The 16,621-nt window shown below is 30.8% G+C and overlaps 1 protein-coding gene across 1 annotated transcript in view; it reads left to right on the top strand.

Moving 5' to 3' along the window:
• Window positions 1-2,600: 2,600 nt before the first annotated feature.
• Window positions 2,601-16,621, top strand: part of LOC142327014 (sodium-coupled monocarboxylate transporter 2-like) — a 38,563-nt gene continuing 24,542 nt past the window's right edge. The window contains exons 1-4 of the mRNA XM_075369770.1: window positions 2,601-2,742; window positions 7,436-7,576; window positions 12,326-12,434; window positions 15,822-15,931. Coding sequence (XP_075225885.1) covers window positions 2,648-2,742; window positions 7,436-7,576; window positions 12,326-12,434; window positions 15,822-15,931 — 455 coding nt within the window. The 5' untranslated portion in view covers window positions 2,601-2,647. The remainder of the gene's footprint in view (window positions 2,743-7,435; window positions 7,577-12,325; window positions 12,435-15,821; window positions 15,932-16,621) is intronic.

Genomic DNA, 16,621 nt, shown 5'->3' with positions numbered 1-16,621 from the left:
GAAGAATTCTAGACGAGGCAATAATTTCCCCTTGGTAGCTGTACTGGTACTTTTGGGGTCTTCTAAATAGAAAACAAGCCATCTAGTTCTGCCAAAACATCATGGGTCAATGGGACAGAGCTGCCAGGCCTGCCTCCGGTTTGTGAAAACTCTTCAATGATTGGGCTCATACCCTCCCAAGTAGTCACTCCTACATCAATTTCCAAAGTATCATTGTCTGAACCAGTGTTTTAGGAGGTCGAAGGAAAAAGCTCCGGCCCTCTCCTCCAGCCAGGCCTTTTACCTACCTCTCTAAAATTGGTCATGGTTGGAGATTCCCTGACCTAACAGTATACAGACAAAATGTTATTCCTTCTATTCAGAAATGTTGGGCACAAGCCCACAAGCGTGAATGACTACCCGCAGCAAGCTACGGGCAGCTGGAGACCTTCTGTATTTTCTTCTTCCTGACTTTAAAAAAACGCCACAAAGGACACCATTTTGGAACTGTAGAAAACATAAAAATATGTAATCGATCATCTGATGGATATTACAGTTTCTGAGTTCCAACACTGCTATGAAGAGTGGGAAAACCATTTGAAGCGTTGTGTGGCTTCCCAAGGGAACTATTTTGAAGGTGATAGGAGTCCATGTATAATTGGATGATAAATAAAAGGTTTTTCTGAACCAGTCTCATTACTTTATTTGTAGTCCTTGTATTTTCTGATTCTGTCTACCATGCCTTGATTAAAATGACATAGGAAATTTTAAACAGTATTTCTTTTTTAACAATGCCTTTAAGTGCAGCTTTATTGTTTGCACTTTTTCCAAATTTAACTAAAATGACAAATTTTTTTTTAAATTTTTACAATTAATATTTTATGATTAATGTATGAGGAGCGGCTGAAAAGTAATGTAGACTGGAACATAACAGGAGAAAAAATGTCGTGCAAAGCGACAAGAGCTGCTATTTTTTAATTCCATTCTTCAACTATTAACATTCCAAAACTCATTGCATCCGTGTCCTTGCAGTGTCCACTGATCCATGTCAGTTGCCAGTGTTATATACTCAGTACACCTGCACTATGTCAATGTGTATAAAACAAAGTGTAGTGATTGAATTTTAACAGTGGTTAAAGTGAATGCTAGTAAGCATCATCAATTTCTAATGTCTGTTGATCAAAGTATTGTGAATAGGTGAGCTATAAAATTTCATGCATCAGATGTTGATAAAGTGAATATTGAAGATGTACCTTCAATATTCGCTTTACAGAAACTGGTCCGGTTGACCGATGAGAAGCACCAACATGAGGTGAATGAATTGATTCAAAATGACGACCGCCACATCACACAACATGTATTGCTACTGAGATAGGCATATCAGAAGAAAGAGTAGAACACACTATTGCAGCTGCCATTAATTGTTACTGTACTGTGCTACTGTAAAATTTGCAGTGGGTGTCACGCAAACTCACAGAAAAGATTAAACTATAATGAAAGGAATGTTATGATCATCAGAAAGTTGTCATGATGAGGAAAATTACTTCATTTACAATATTATGACAGGAGATGAATATTGTTACGACTCAAAAGAAAATGGCAGAGCATGAAACATTGGCTTTATGGTTAAACCATTATAAAAAAGTCAAAACATCAAAAACATTCTGTTGACAGTTTTCTGGAATTTCAAACATGTGACTGATGATCACCCATAAGCTAAGTCGGCTGTCAAGACTGTGTGATACAGAGAGACAGGCAATAGTAGGAGACATGTGTACATGTGTACAGTATTTGACAATCCACAGGGTTGATAGTTTGGCAATACAATAATGCTCAACCACACAGATCTTGTACAACTTCTGAGGTTCTTGTGAACTTTGAACCTATCCCTACCATTCATACTTGCCAACTTTGGTGAACTGGGATTTTCACTTCTTTCAGCAATTAAAGAGGGATATTAAGGTATTCATTTCGCCACAGATGATCAATTGAAGGACACAGTGAGATTATGGTGAAGTGACTCGTGGATGAAGGAATGACTGCTAGCATTCTTCACTGAAAAATGAGAAAATTGGTTCACTATTTTGAGAAACGTATAACTTAAATGGTGATTATGTGGAAAATGATATGTAATGTTTTATAAATATGAACATGTAATGTTCTGTAAGTATTTATATATGTTCTATATGTAAGTTTTTATAGGAAATAAAATGCATTTTTATATCATTTTTATTTCATTTGACTATTTCTTTTCATTTGCAAGTTATGATCGACTATGTTTTACATTTCAGCTAACCCTCTTATACAACTGTAAAAAAAGATGTGATAATAAATTCAATTTAAAGTTAATAAAATATATGTTGGTTTATGATACGGACATTAGTGATGATTATTATTTTAGAGTAAGTAATATTTACCTGTACAGTTGTTGCAACTATTTAAATTTAACTTGAATAATGGATCTCAATTTAATTTAAAAAAATGAAGATTACCTTTCATGTAGGACTTTGGAGTAAATGTATTTTAACTGTTTCATAAATTTTTAAATATTTGATCAATCTTATTTTTGGGGAATCAGTTTTTAAAAAATCTATATTGATTGTTTCAGGGAGGATTGAAAGGAGTGGTTTGGTCCGATACATTACAAAGTGTGTGTACATTTTTTTCAATGCTTATAATAATAGTTATTGGCTGTGTTACAGCAGGAGGTCCTGCTAATATATATAGAATAAATAGTGAAGGGCATCGTCTTGAAATTTTCAAGTATGTTTTATCATTACAATAGATAATTTATGCTTTTAGTAACCTAAATATAGAAAAAGAACAGTGGTAGATGGTTAATGAAACTAAAATTGTGAGAAAGTAATTATCAGAAACCATTCACAAAATAAAAATCTAAAACTAGGTGTTCATTATGACTGTTGAATAATTATTATTAGTAGGTATAGATGTTGTCACAAAATTTGAAGCTTACTAGTAAGCCAAAAGATATCTAACATTTTACCCTACATTTAACATATGAGGTTCCATAATTTTTTTTCAATATTATACATTGTTCTAATTTATAGTACAATGTAATAAATGTAGTATGCAATAATTTTAAAGTAAAATGGTAATAAAATGTTAAAATATTAATTATTATAGAATTAATTAAATTTAAAAATTAAACATTAAATGCCTTCATACTTCAATTAGAATTAGACATACTTATTACTTTATAATAGATGAATTTTATAATATATATATGATAAATTTACAGTCCCTTTTCAAGAAGTCTTCATTCTGTTATTATACAATGCATTGATAAAATGTAGTAAATTTAATAAACATAACTTATCTTATAGTAAAAAAAAAAAAAAACACTTATCAAAAACGCTTTACAAAAATAAAACACTTCTCATTCTGTGAAAATAGAAAGAAATAAAATCACTCTGAAATCTATAATGTCTAACATTATCATACAAATCAATACTCCGAGTTGTTTCCTGTATCATCACTCACCCTTGGCATCTATCAAAGAAATTATAAAATATTTTGTGGTATGATCTGTATACCCTGTCTAACATATTTATTTTTAACTAGTTCATTTTTTGCAATAGGCTTCTGGTATTATGCAGCCATTTCAGCAAAACAGATTTGCTGAAATTGAACTTTCAGCATATTATGCATGTTTTTGCATATTATGAACATCACAATTAATAAAAAGTATTTAATTATTTTTCCATAATGGGTTTTATTTTTTTTTAAAACCCAACTATTTCTTTAATTTCTTGGTAGAAGATGAAGATATGAACTTATTCTTTGGTGAGTGTAATTTTCATGTAAATATCAAATAACTAATTATATTTTTCAAAATGTAACCTTGAAAAGGTTGAAGAAAGACAAATAATTGCAAATTGTCCCCATTTCCGAATATATTAAACAATATATTCACCAGATTGAGGCATGCAAATACTCTTCAGATAGAATAAAGATCTAAAAACCATTTTAGGGTATTTTCTACTTTCGACTTTTTAAGGGGTGAGATGGTGAATGTCGCCATGGCTCAACCAACACAGCCAATGCCACTGTTAGAGTACGTGCAACGCGACTGAATGCATCTTCCTTCGGTTACTTGACTAAAAAAACACAAAATAAAACCAATTAAAAAATGAGAAACGAAGTATGGTCACATCCTAGTGGTGTTTATCGGGTAACGTTAAAAACCAGTCAAAATACATAACGTGCATTTTTCAGATCACAAAGTTTCGGGTTCTGTCCTGTTTTTTTTCTAAAGAAATTTCAATACACTGATAGTTTCTATAAACTGAACAGGGTTTAATTTTTACTTTTCATTATTATTCTCACAAGCGTGACTTTAATGAACACAATGAGTCCAGGAAGCAGAGCCCCTTGCTAGATGTGAGGGGTAAGCGAAGCGATCCATGACCGGCTAAACATCCCCTGACCGCGATAGAAAACGCAAATAACCATGTAGCGAGAGCGTAGCCGCGACAGGTATGTGTGTATATACGAGTAAATAAAGTAATGAGACTGGTTCAGAAAAACTTTATATTTACAATCCAATTATACATGGATTCTATTACCTTCGAAATAGTTCCCTTGGGAAGCCACGCAACACTTCAAACGGCTTTCCCACTCTTCATAGCAGTGTTGGAACTCAGAAACCGGAATATCCTTCAGATGTTCGATTACATATTTTTATGTTTTCTACTGTTCCGTAATAGTGTCCTTTGAGTGTTTTTTAAAGTCGGAAACAGGAAAACGTCACAGGGGCTCAAGTCAGGTGAGTAAGGTGGTTGAGGAACTGTAGGGATGTTTTTCTTTGCCAAAAACTCATTAATCAAGAGTGGAGTGCGACAAGATTCATTGTCATGATGCAGCATCCAGTTGTCATTAATGGCTGGTCTCAAGCGGGCAACTCTTTTCCGCAGTCTTTCAAGAATTTCTCGGTAAACATATTGATTTATAGTCTATCCTGTACGCAAAAACTACTTATGGACAATGCCATTACTATAGAATAAACAAATTAGCATGGTTTTGATTTGCTCATTTTTACTTTTTTAGGACGTGGTGAGTTTGAAGTGTGCCACTCCTTGCTCTGGCGTTTTGTTAATGAATCGTACTCAAATACTCGTATCCAAGATTCATCACCAGTAATAACATATTTTTTAGAAAATCAGGATGAAGATCGAGGCACACTTCCACCCTGTTGTTTTTCTGTTCAACAGTTTGGTTTTTTGGGACCAATTTTGCACAAACTTTTTTCATGTTCAATTCATTTGTAAAAATTTGATGGACTGTGGTGTGGTTCAAATTCAATTGTTCTGCAACCACTCTGATAGTTAATCGACGGTCGCACCGTATCAAGTTTCTGATTCATTCAATATTGTCGTCAACTTTTGACGTTAACGGTTTTTCAGACGTGGATAGTTCGCAACTGATTCCCGGCTATATGAAAATGCTTTAAACCACCTAAAAACTTGGGCTCGTGGCAAAGCTTCATTTCCTTACGCCCTTTTCAATTTTGAAAAAGTTTCAGTAGTATTCTAACCGAGTTTAACACGGAAATTGATTGCACAACGTTGCTCATAATTAGTATCACTCATTTTTTTAACGCACAACAAAAACTCGTTTCACGAAAAGTTTGTTTACTCTTACGTGTTTACTCTCACAACAGTAGACTAAAAATATTAGTACCTAATATACATCAGCTGTTCATATAGCCATATGTTGACTAGTAACTTTACAGTGTTGCCAATTTGGCCGCCAAAAAAAAACTAGTCTCATTACTTTATTTACAGGGCGTTTGGAAAGTCACTGTGCATTCTGTTCTTTCGGGGTTAGGTTGGTTGCCTTGTTGGTTCGTTGGGCGTTGCTCAGTAATAGATCAAGATATCATAGTTTGGTTGTGATTAAACGTGCTTCGTTTTGTGTTGTTTCATTTATCGGAATCAATAGCTGTAAGAAACGTAATTTCTCGAAATTTAACTTCTTTCGGTAGAGGAGCACATTTTCTCGTTGATTACGTCTTTCGTGAAAGTGACAAGTATACAGATTTAGTGAAGCGCAAGTTTTCTGTAAAGCTTCCAAATACTCCTGTTCTTCATCGCAATGCAGTTCGGACTCTTATCGAAAAATTTTGGGCAATAGGCTCTGTTGAAGACGGTGATGAATTGGAAAACTACCCAAACTAAACGAACAGAAGCTGCTTGATACTTGATGCTATTACCGGAAGTCCATCAAAGTCAGTGGGTAAATTAGCACAGCAGCAAGATATCAGACTTGCTACCGCAAATAAGGCTGTAAGAAAAGAACTGGAACTTTCCCCCTACAAAGTAATGTATTTTTAAGAACTGAAACCCACAGATCACGCCAAAAGACTATATTATTGTCAATGGGTTTAAACGTTTTATTGGCCAAACTTCCGTAGGTATCCTCAAAATTATGTTTTTGAGGCATTTTTTTACAAATGAAGCGTAGTTTTATCTGGGAGGGTATATTAATTCACAAAATACACGACTATGATCGACAACTAACCTTAACGAATTACACTAACAATCTTAAACAAAGTGAAAACTGGAATCTGGGTCGGTGTGAGTAGAACGCAAATTATGGATCCAACTTTTTTGAAAATACAATTAATAATTCAACTGTTTTTAGCAAACTTCATTAGTCAGTTAACAGAAGTTCATGGTTGGTTTCAACAAGATGGCACCACAGCTCACATAACCAATAGGTCAATTACTTTTCTACGAAATATCTTTGGTGAACGAACCATTTCGGTGGATTTGTGGCCTGCACGATCGCCCGATCTGACTTCCGCAGATTTCTTTCTATGCGGGGATACCGAAACAAGCAGTGTATCGCAACAGACCACGCATGACTGACGAACTAAAAACCCAATATAGGCATACGTACGAGACGTTCCAATACATCAGCTGGTTAAAGTGTTTGAAAAAAAATTGAAATATTTGCAGCGTTGTATTGATATTGAAGGAGGTCATTTTCAACATCTTTTATAAACTATTCAAATTATTGTAATATCCGTTTCTATAAAATAATGAAATAAAAAACATTGTAATAATTAAGAAAGTTTCGTTAATACACTTCGATAATTCCAGTTCATAGAAACTTTCCGAACGCTCTCTATAAATCCAACTATTATTATTTTACATGCATTATCCAATTAAATCAGCATTTCCAGAACAAATTAATTCATGACAAATAGATGGTTCAAATTCTGATCGCGTTTTATTCACAACAAAATTAATTTCTCACCTTAATTGATATCTATAGTTGTGGTAATATGTATTAATAAATAAATAAGTAAAAATTGGAAGGTTTTTGAAAATATATTTTTGTGTGACAGTTAACGTTTTATGTCAGAGCAGAATTATAATGATATATACATGTTTAAATGAACATTTTTTTTAACTATGATTTTTTTTTACAGTATGGATCCAAATCCATTTGCGAGAAATACATTTTGGACCGTCACATTTGGAATGTCAATTTTATGGATATCACATTTGGGTATACATCCAAGCTCAATTCAACGGTTTACTGCTTTGCCTAGATACAAAGATGCAGTGAAGTAAATAAATATATTTTTGATAAGATAATTAAAAAAAAATTATATTAATGGTTATTCCCACAGAATTTAATGAGTATATAAATATAATATAATAAAAGAAAAGAAAAAAGATATAATCTTATTAATTTTAATTATAGACACATTGTTGAAAAGTAAAATTTAATATACACTGTAATCTCCACAAAACGTTCCAGGAATGAGGCTATAATCACGGAATAAGTGGCACAGTCTCGTGGGCGAGGTTGTACACTTGTTGAGAGAAGTCGTATGAATAACATAACCAAAGCTCATTCGGTTTGGGTTAGCCGTTCGTGTTGTGTATCTGTTTTTGTGAAGGTGCCTCTATTAGCGTTTTGAAAAATAGAATAACATACGATTACAATACTTGTTTTTTGGTAGGAAAAGTATTACAGAAACGTTTGAAATGATAAACAAGCACATAGCGATAAAGCTATATCTCGTTTACGTGCAGAGGCGGATTTACAAATGTGTCGCCTATAGGCTGAACGACCGGCCGGCGCTGCCGCCGAGCCGCCGCTGTGCGGCTCATTACCGAGAACCGAGTAGAGGGATAAGAAATTCGGCGAAGTTGGTGGTCCATTTTTAATGGCCTTCGAAAATTTTCCACCGTACGCTACAGCCTAGCTAGCATATTTTGAAATCCGCCACTGTTCACGTGTGTTAGATCGGTTTTTTAATTTTTTGCGATGGTCGGATATCATTAGAAACGATGGGAAAAGGGGAAGCTTTGTTCATATACAGCGATGAAAAAGTTGAACTTGTGCATGAATCACTGCTAGTTTCTACTCAGAAGTACTCAAATATTTATTGGTTCGAACTTTAATACAAGTTAACCGATGACTTTAATAAGACTATATTTTCATAAAACCAAGCATTGGTTCCTGCTTCACAACAATCGCCAGCTCATACAGCCATCATTGTATAGCAGGTTTTAACCAAACACAGGTAATAATGCTCATAAGATATTTCTCCTGTGAGCTATTTCTTATTTCCTAAAATCAAAATGCCATTGAAGAATAGCGGTACAAGTCAATAGACACCACAGAAGAAGTGTTACAAGTATACTACATGTAATACTTTAATGGCTTTAGTATGTTACTAAAGGCAGTTCCAAAAGAATATTTTTCTAGATCTTTTGACTACATTTCTAACAGATCTAAATGTACATACAATGTTGAACAATTTTGAAGGGAGATTATGTTTAAAAACAAATAATTTTTTTTTTGGGTTGTTTTTAGTCAAAAGCCCTGGGTCTTTTGTACAGACTGTACCAAATATAACTAAAACTTTTTTGTGTATATTTACAAGAATACATGAATAAAAACTATATTCAGGGCTGAAATAGTTAAAAAAATATTTAATTGAGTATTAACTTATGCCTAACTAGGGAATGAATATATACAACATGAAAATTCTTGAATATCAAAACCCAGGCATGTGTTTTGTTTGTATTGAAATGTATCAATCTAAATCACAGCCATCTGAAAATCATTCAGTGGCACAATGAAAGTAAGGAAACTATGGTGTATATTATTAATGTTCAAGCATTAATTTGAAAGTCACATGTCTAGTGACTTGCTTGATTTGCATTGTATATCTAACTAGTGTATTGCTTGATAAACCTTTTACTGTTATATAAAACTTGAGCTTACTATGATCAAACTTATTAGATTTTTGAAGACCAAAAATGTTTACAAAAATCTCCAAAACAATAAGCTGACTGTGCTTTTTTTTAGAACTTTTGGAATTTTTCCATTATAGTAATGGTCAATAGTCATCTATATCTGAATACACTGAACTAGGTTATCTTTAATGTATGATTTCTACACTATTTACTGTTTCTTTGTCCTTTCTGATTAATGAGATTAACTGCTTCAACTGCAGTAGATTCATCAGACACCTGTGAAAGTCATAGCTATGTTACACAGTAGCACTTCCCATTCCATTAATAAATATGAAAAAAAGAAATTTGAAATATGAAAGAAAAATCAAAATTTTTTGTAAAAAAAAAGTTGGATCCTATTTGACCCCTTGCTCGACAGCTACCTCATGTAATATTTTCTAACAACAATCAGAAATTGAAAAAAAGGATAAAGTGTTATAAAATAATTTTTTTTTTTTAAATTCCTAAGTTGGAATGGATGGTATCTTTTTAAAAAGTTCTCATTTCATCTATTTTAATATTAAATACAGATGGATTTTCAATCTTGAAAATTAAAGTTTAAAAACTGATATTTTAAATACAGGCCCCATTCAGCCCTCTTGTTTTTTGGGGCATAAAAGTTTATTTATCAGAATAATTATTTATTTCAATAAGTCAGTCCAATTTAGCGCAACATTATTCAACAAGGATTTATAGTTAGTAAAAAAAATTTGGGTACTTTATTGCACAAATCATGATGAAAATTTTCTATGCTGATGTTACACTGCTAGTGGGAGTTTACCCCTACTTCTCCTCCTTTTTTTTGTTAAAGTAATAATTAAACTTTTTGTAAACTCTGTGGGTATTTACTGTCATTTGGGATGCCCTAAATCTTCTGGTCTCATGTGTGTATATCTTTTTCTTAATCAATTTTCTAAAAAAGGTATTCGCTGTAAAGTAAGGTACATGTTTATCTGTAATGCTATTCTGAAAGCATCTCTCTCTCTCTCTCTCTCTCTCTGACTTAGTCCTTACTCCCCAATTAATATCCATTTTATTATTTCGTACCATGACATTGCAATCTCCCTTTACATAAAAGGTTTTATGTATTTAATTAAACCATCTGTTTTTTATCTTTCCTTTCTATCCTTTCTTTTTATTCTATTAAAGATAGTGGCTTACAAACTTACACTATTGTTGTAGGCTTGAGCTTAGAATCTACTTTTACTAAATAATTCTCTCATTATGTTGTTTGAAATACCATACTTTTGTCCTAAATTTATGATCTTTGAATTAAATAATAATGTAGTAAGAATAAATTGTTATGTATACATTTTACTAATCAGATATTTTATTATGTGTTTGCTTATTTTTATTTTCTTCATTATTGAATGTAAATTAATAAAATTAAAAATTTATTTTTTATGCACATTTACTTGAAATTGGATTTCAATTTACTTAAAAAGAAAAAAAATATTTACTGAAAAAAGAATTATGTAAGGTATATTATAATTAAAATACCAAAAATCATTTTTATAATAACTATTATTGCTATTATAATTCTGAAAACTGTTATAAAGGTGTGGTTATGCTTTATTACTATGACTGAAATATATATATATATATATATATATATATATATTTGTGTGTATGCGCACGCGCATACACACAAAATCCTTCAGTTCTTCATCCGTGTTGAAATGAGTACCTTCAATACCCCTCTTTAGTTGTGAAAAGAATTTAAAATTGCTGGACACAAATCTGTTGAGTATGGAAGGTGTAGAATAGATTCAAATTTCACCTTCACAAGAGCTCGGCCGTTGTTCTTAATGGTATGTGGCCGAGCATTATCATGTTGCAGAATTATCAGCTCTGTGGACTGTTTAACATTGCACACATGTATTGACGTCTCCTAAGGTGTTTTAATGTCTCTCTGTATAGTACAGAATTTACAGTTGATTTAGCTTCCAGGTCAGTCATATAAACATGTTTATAATTTCAGAATACTGAAAGAACATTTTTTTTTGTAGATTATGTTTTGAACATTTTTGATTGTGGTGTATCAAACTGCCAGTATTATCTACTTTGCCTTTTTTTTTTTGGTTGTAATGATGCAGTTAAGTTTCATCTTCCGTCAAAATATTGTAAAAACAGTCATCTTTTGTCAAAATAACATTTTAGAAGCTCTTTGCAAGATTCCTTTCATTGTATTATTCTTTCACTAAGTTAAAGTGATACCTGCAGTGAACAGATTTTATAATAGACCTGTTATGCCCTATTCATTCTTTTGATTTGCCTGTCTGGGTGGCAATGCATTGTTGAATGATGATGTGACTTGGAATTGATTCTTCCACTTCATTTGGCTCATCAGTCACAGAAACTGGTCTATCATTACAAGGTACATGCTCAGTGTTTTCTTCACTGGCTTGCAATGCACAAAATTTTATTGCTCACCTTCTCAGAGTACTAATCACCATTAACAGCTATTAGACAATGATGAAATCACTACTATTCCATTATTAAAAATTCACTCACTGTAAGTTGTTTTAGATGAGTTGACATTGCATGCTTTATTGCTATGGAGTGTGTTGACTCCATAACAATGGCGACTGAAGAAAATGAAAGGGCATGTATCAACTAGTTTTGAAACATTAAAAACATTAATAGTAAGGGAATGAAACTATAAGATAGCAGCAAAATTTTGTTCTCCTGTTATATTACATTTTAGCCACTCCTCATGTATTTAATAAGATGAATCTTTCACTAAAAATCACTACTACAAAATTCTAACTTGTCAATTTTACTAGTATCTGGTTTTAATTGTTATACTTCTATTTCCCTACTAACTATGAAGCTGAAATTTGACATACTTTCTCTGTAGGAGTACTTAAGAATTAAAATGTATAATATTGAAATCAGATTTTTTTTAAATCTTCTCTTATCCAATTTATTGTATAGGTAGAAAGCTCAAGTTTTGCATTCAACAGGGATTTAGAAAAAGTAGAGTTTTCATAGGATGTAGCCATGGCTACATATAAAAGAAAATAATGGTAGCATTGATTAACTTTGATTTGCTTTTGTTTCAGAGTCGTTTGGTGGTTTACCATTGGTTTAAATATAATAAATCTATTTTCTATAGTTATTGGTCTGCTGTTATATGCTAGGTATCATAATTGTGATCCACTTGCTACAAAGGTATTATAAATTATTATAATTTTCTTTATTGGTTAATTTTATAATGTAATAAAAAATTGCTCATTACATTCATCTCAGATACTAGCATCCTGGCTTAACATCTTTTTAAAAAAATGAATATTACTTGATTTTTTATCTGTTTTCTTTTATTAAAAATAAGATCTTCTAAATAGAGCCCCTTCTGATGAAAAAAAAACAACAATATTTTATGTTTCCACATTACCTATTTGTGGCTATTTAATTACATTTCAGATAATCACATTAAATTTACTTTTCTGCGGTTTATAGCATTTTGATACATGAAATTATGAATTAAAATGCTCTTTAGATGTAAGAGAATAGCAAAAATATCCAATGGAAAAAATGTATTATATAGAATAATGAATGCATTCTTGCCAAGTTTTTGAAATAAACTTTTTCTGAAAATGCATACAGTTTTTCTTAAAACATTGCTTAATTATATAATTTTTTCTATATTATTACCAAGTTATTATTAAAAAAATGTATTTCTATAAACTTGTGTGGAAACAGTTTAAAACGGGATATATTAACAGTTTAATCTCATTTTTTCCAGTATACAGTTTAAATAATCTAACAAATCTAAAGGAGTAAATTATTTTTTTCATTTAGAGGTGGCACGTGTATCCTATAGAGCATAAGGACATCCTTAGGATAGCCAATGAATGTTCAGTAAGGATATCTTGTGATGTTCCCAGAAAAATTCTATGATATTATGGGTACATTCCTTGTTTTTTAAATTTCCTGGTAATATCATAAAAATGTACCAACAGGATACATTTAGAACATTTCTGGAATCTGATGTCTATAGCAATTACAGGCATGATCTGAATTCTGATTAGGATATATCTTAGGGTATGGTGTTTGTACTTAGTATAAACATACCTTAGGGTATGGTGTTTTAAAAAGAGACAACAAATGAACACTAGTATGAAGTATGAGTGTGTATTTTATTATGTTTATTTAATTATAAAACTCTATTTCCAGTAATACTTTAAGTGCAATATAAATTGTAGATTATTTTAAAAAATAAAATCAGCAATAAGTACGCTTCAATATTTTATGTATTATTTTTAATAAACTACTGACAGTATAATAAAATTTCTATAGTTGAACAACAAATCTAGAATAAGAAAACTTATTACACATCAAAAGTAACCTCTAACAAAATATTCATTGTCTGTAAAGACAATGCAAAGGAGTAGTTGCCATTAGTTTGGCTTGGTGTGACAGAAATGCTGGCCATACCTTATCGACAATAATGGATAATCAAAATTTAAAATAATTGCATTTCGTTAAGTTATATTATAATCAATTTATTCATTTACTTCTTAAGAAAAACTAAAAACTTTTTCCTATATTTTTGTACATGATGATCGGCAATGAAAATTATTTAAAATATTATAAAAATTTAAAAAGACAAGACAGATCAAATTTTTAAGCAGAATCCAGTCTGTTAAGTAATAATTTAACTAAAACTTTTTTCAGTCACTCTTGATGATTGCAGATGATTGATCGCATAAATTACTGGCAAATGTTTTCTAAACAAAATGTTAAACTTATTTTGAACATATCCTTTTTTAACCAAAGAATAATTTCAAAATATTTTAAGCTAAATGGTAGTTAATCTTTTCATAGGTTTTAATAGCTACAAAAAGTAACTAGCAGTTATGTAAATTGTAAATTAGGTTCAATTAGTAATAATAATTTTAACAAATAATATATTTTTTAATGTAGTAGAAATTGCATAATTTTCCACCCGTGAGTGATGAAATTGGAAAAATGGTAAGTACATAACTGTAATAATCAGGTAAAATTTAGTTTTAGCACATTTGAAACAAATTCTATACACTCAGTTACAATTTTCACAAGACATAAAACTATTATATAACTATTTTTAAACTAATAAAGTCAATTTGTTATCAACATGATTTTTTTTTAACTTATAACACCAAATTATTAAGTCAAAAAAACCTAAATAATTTTTAATTGCTATTACATAAAAATCCAGAAAAATGAAAAGTGGTAGCAAAAAGAACATATGACACTAATACTATAAGAATGCCAATACAATACTGAAGAGTACTTATTTATAAAATTTATAATGAAATGCAGTTCATTCATTTTTATTTTGTCAGTTTTTGTTTTTCTAAAAAGCCTATTAGTTTCTTTTTCATTATGAGTTTCTTTTTTCCAATGATGAGCTTGTGAACTTTTCATATTAACTTCATAGATTTGAGTTCTTTTGGTTTTATGCAACCTAATGTGTTTCATAATAATTTTATCTACTTCCTATTGCAATTTGAAAACCTCCCTCTGTTTTAAAATGTACCTTTATTTTAAACATAATCAACAGTTTTTTTCACTTAAAATTTTACAACTGACTTCAAAAGCATTTTCTCTCATCCATTCTGTTAAGTCTTTACCTAGTATATTTTCAATACCAAGTATGTTTTCCGAGATATGTTTTTGAACTCTGATGTAAAACATTTGTGTTTCATTTCACTGACAGACCTGCATTATCAATTTCTTTTAATACAGGGTACCTTCTACATGACCTCACAATATTTCACTTTAGAGATTATATTTTCTTTTTTTTGTGTACAACTACGGTAAAAAAGCAAACACTCACATGTTAAGATGAGTGACAACTTATGGAACTGATGAATTTTAAGGGATTTTATTGAAATTCTGAATGTAAAATAAGGTTTGGTAATATAAATATTTAATAATCATACACATTTGTGGTCTTTTTTATTTAAAAGTAGGATCAAAATTGATTTATACACTTGCAAGTTTGGTTAAATCTTGGTGTGAATAGTCAACACACACACACACACACACACAAGCAACATATTGTGACTCAAATGTAATATTTTTGAGATCTCAGGGATCACGATATGTTAAGAAATACAGGAGTCTAGAACTTTAGTAGGAATCCAGGATAGCAGTACTTTCCTTCATAACAGATAGAAAGTACTAAGTATACCACAACATCCTACAAAGTAAAATTGGCTATTCTTAACGCAGCTCACTGAATTATGCTCCCAGATCTTGTGCAGCTCCTTTGTCATTGCTATTGAAGATGTTCTGTAAGTTAAATACAGAATTTTATTGAAAAGAATGATTATAATGTTGCTGTAGCTACAGTGTCATTGATAAAGCAGCTTTGACAAAACAACAGAAGTACAGTTTTTTCATATTTATAAAACAGATAATTTTTAAAATATTTTTATTATGAAAGAAGTTTACGTACATTTCATCATGCCAATGAAAAGATTTAATTTTATTTACCATTTTTTTTTTTTTCTATGTATTCATAAGCTCAATAATTACAGTGAAATACGAAATAAAATATATACTTTTCAGCTTATTAGCCGAACAGACCAGATAGTACCATTATATATTATGGATATTGCTGGATATATTTCTGGTCTTCGTGGAATTATTATCTCTGGAGTTGTCTGCTCTTCACTGGGGTAAAAATATTTCTGATTTCTTTATATCTTTATTGCATAATTTTAGATTCTATTATGGAGTGTTTGTTTGGTAACGAATGAATAAATATTTTATTCAGATCTACACAAAATTATGAATGCATATTATAGATCATGATAGGAATGGTTTGGTGTGGAATTCATTTTTCTGAATTTATATTTACTTTATTGAAAGAAAAAAATAGTAAAGGGAATCCATTTTTTAAATAAATATTTTCTAAAAATTGGATTATAGCTGTCTGTAAAAAACATTTTCCCAAAACTGTCCTGAAGGTTTGTCTTAAAAATGTATTAGGTTTTATAAGAAATTTTAAATGTCTCGCAGTATTTTTTCAAATAATTTTGAAAACAGAAATTGGGTTATACTTTTATAAATCACATACAGAACCTTTCTTATTGATTGTAATAAGAACAGGATCCTTAGCAGATTCGAAAGTACATTATTGGTAATAGATTTATTAATTAAATTTAAAAGAGGCACAGTAAAAGGACCTCTGAACTTTGTTTTTCCCCCTTTTTTTTAAAAAATAAAGACAATAATTTATTCAATACCAATTGAATATTTCTTTCTTTACATCCAGAAGAATAATTTAAAAGCAATTATTCTTGAGAATTATTTTAAATTTCAATCATTATTAAAGTACCAGTAAGGCTGTGCTGTAACTTTTCCTT

The sequence above is a fragment of the Lycorma delicatula genome, chromosome 6, assembly GCF_047948215.1.
Source record: "Lycorma delicatula isolate Av1 chromosome 6, ASM4794821v1, whole genome shotgun sequence".
Classification (NCBI taxonomy): domain Eukaryota; kingdom Metazoa; phylum Arthropoda; class Insecta; order Hemiptera; family Fulgoridae; genus Lycorma; species Lycorma delicatula.
Note: the sequence above shows the minus strand (reverse complement) of the source record. Positions and strands in the feature narration are given on the sequence as shown.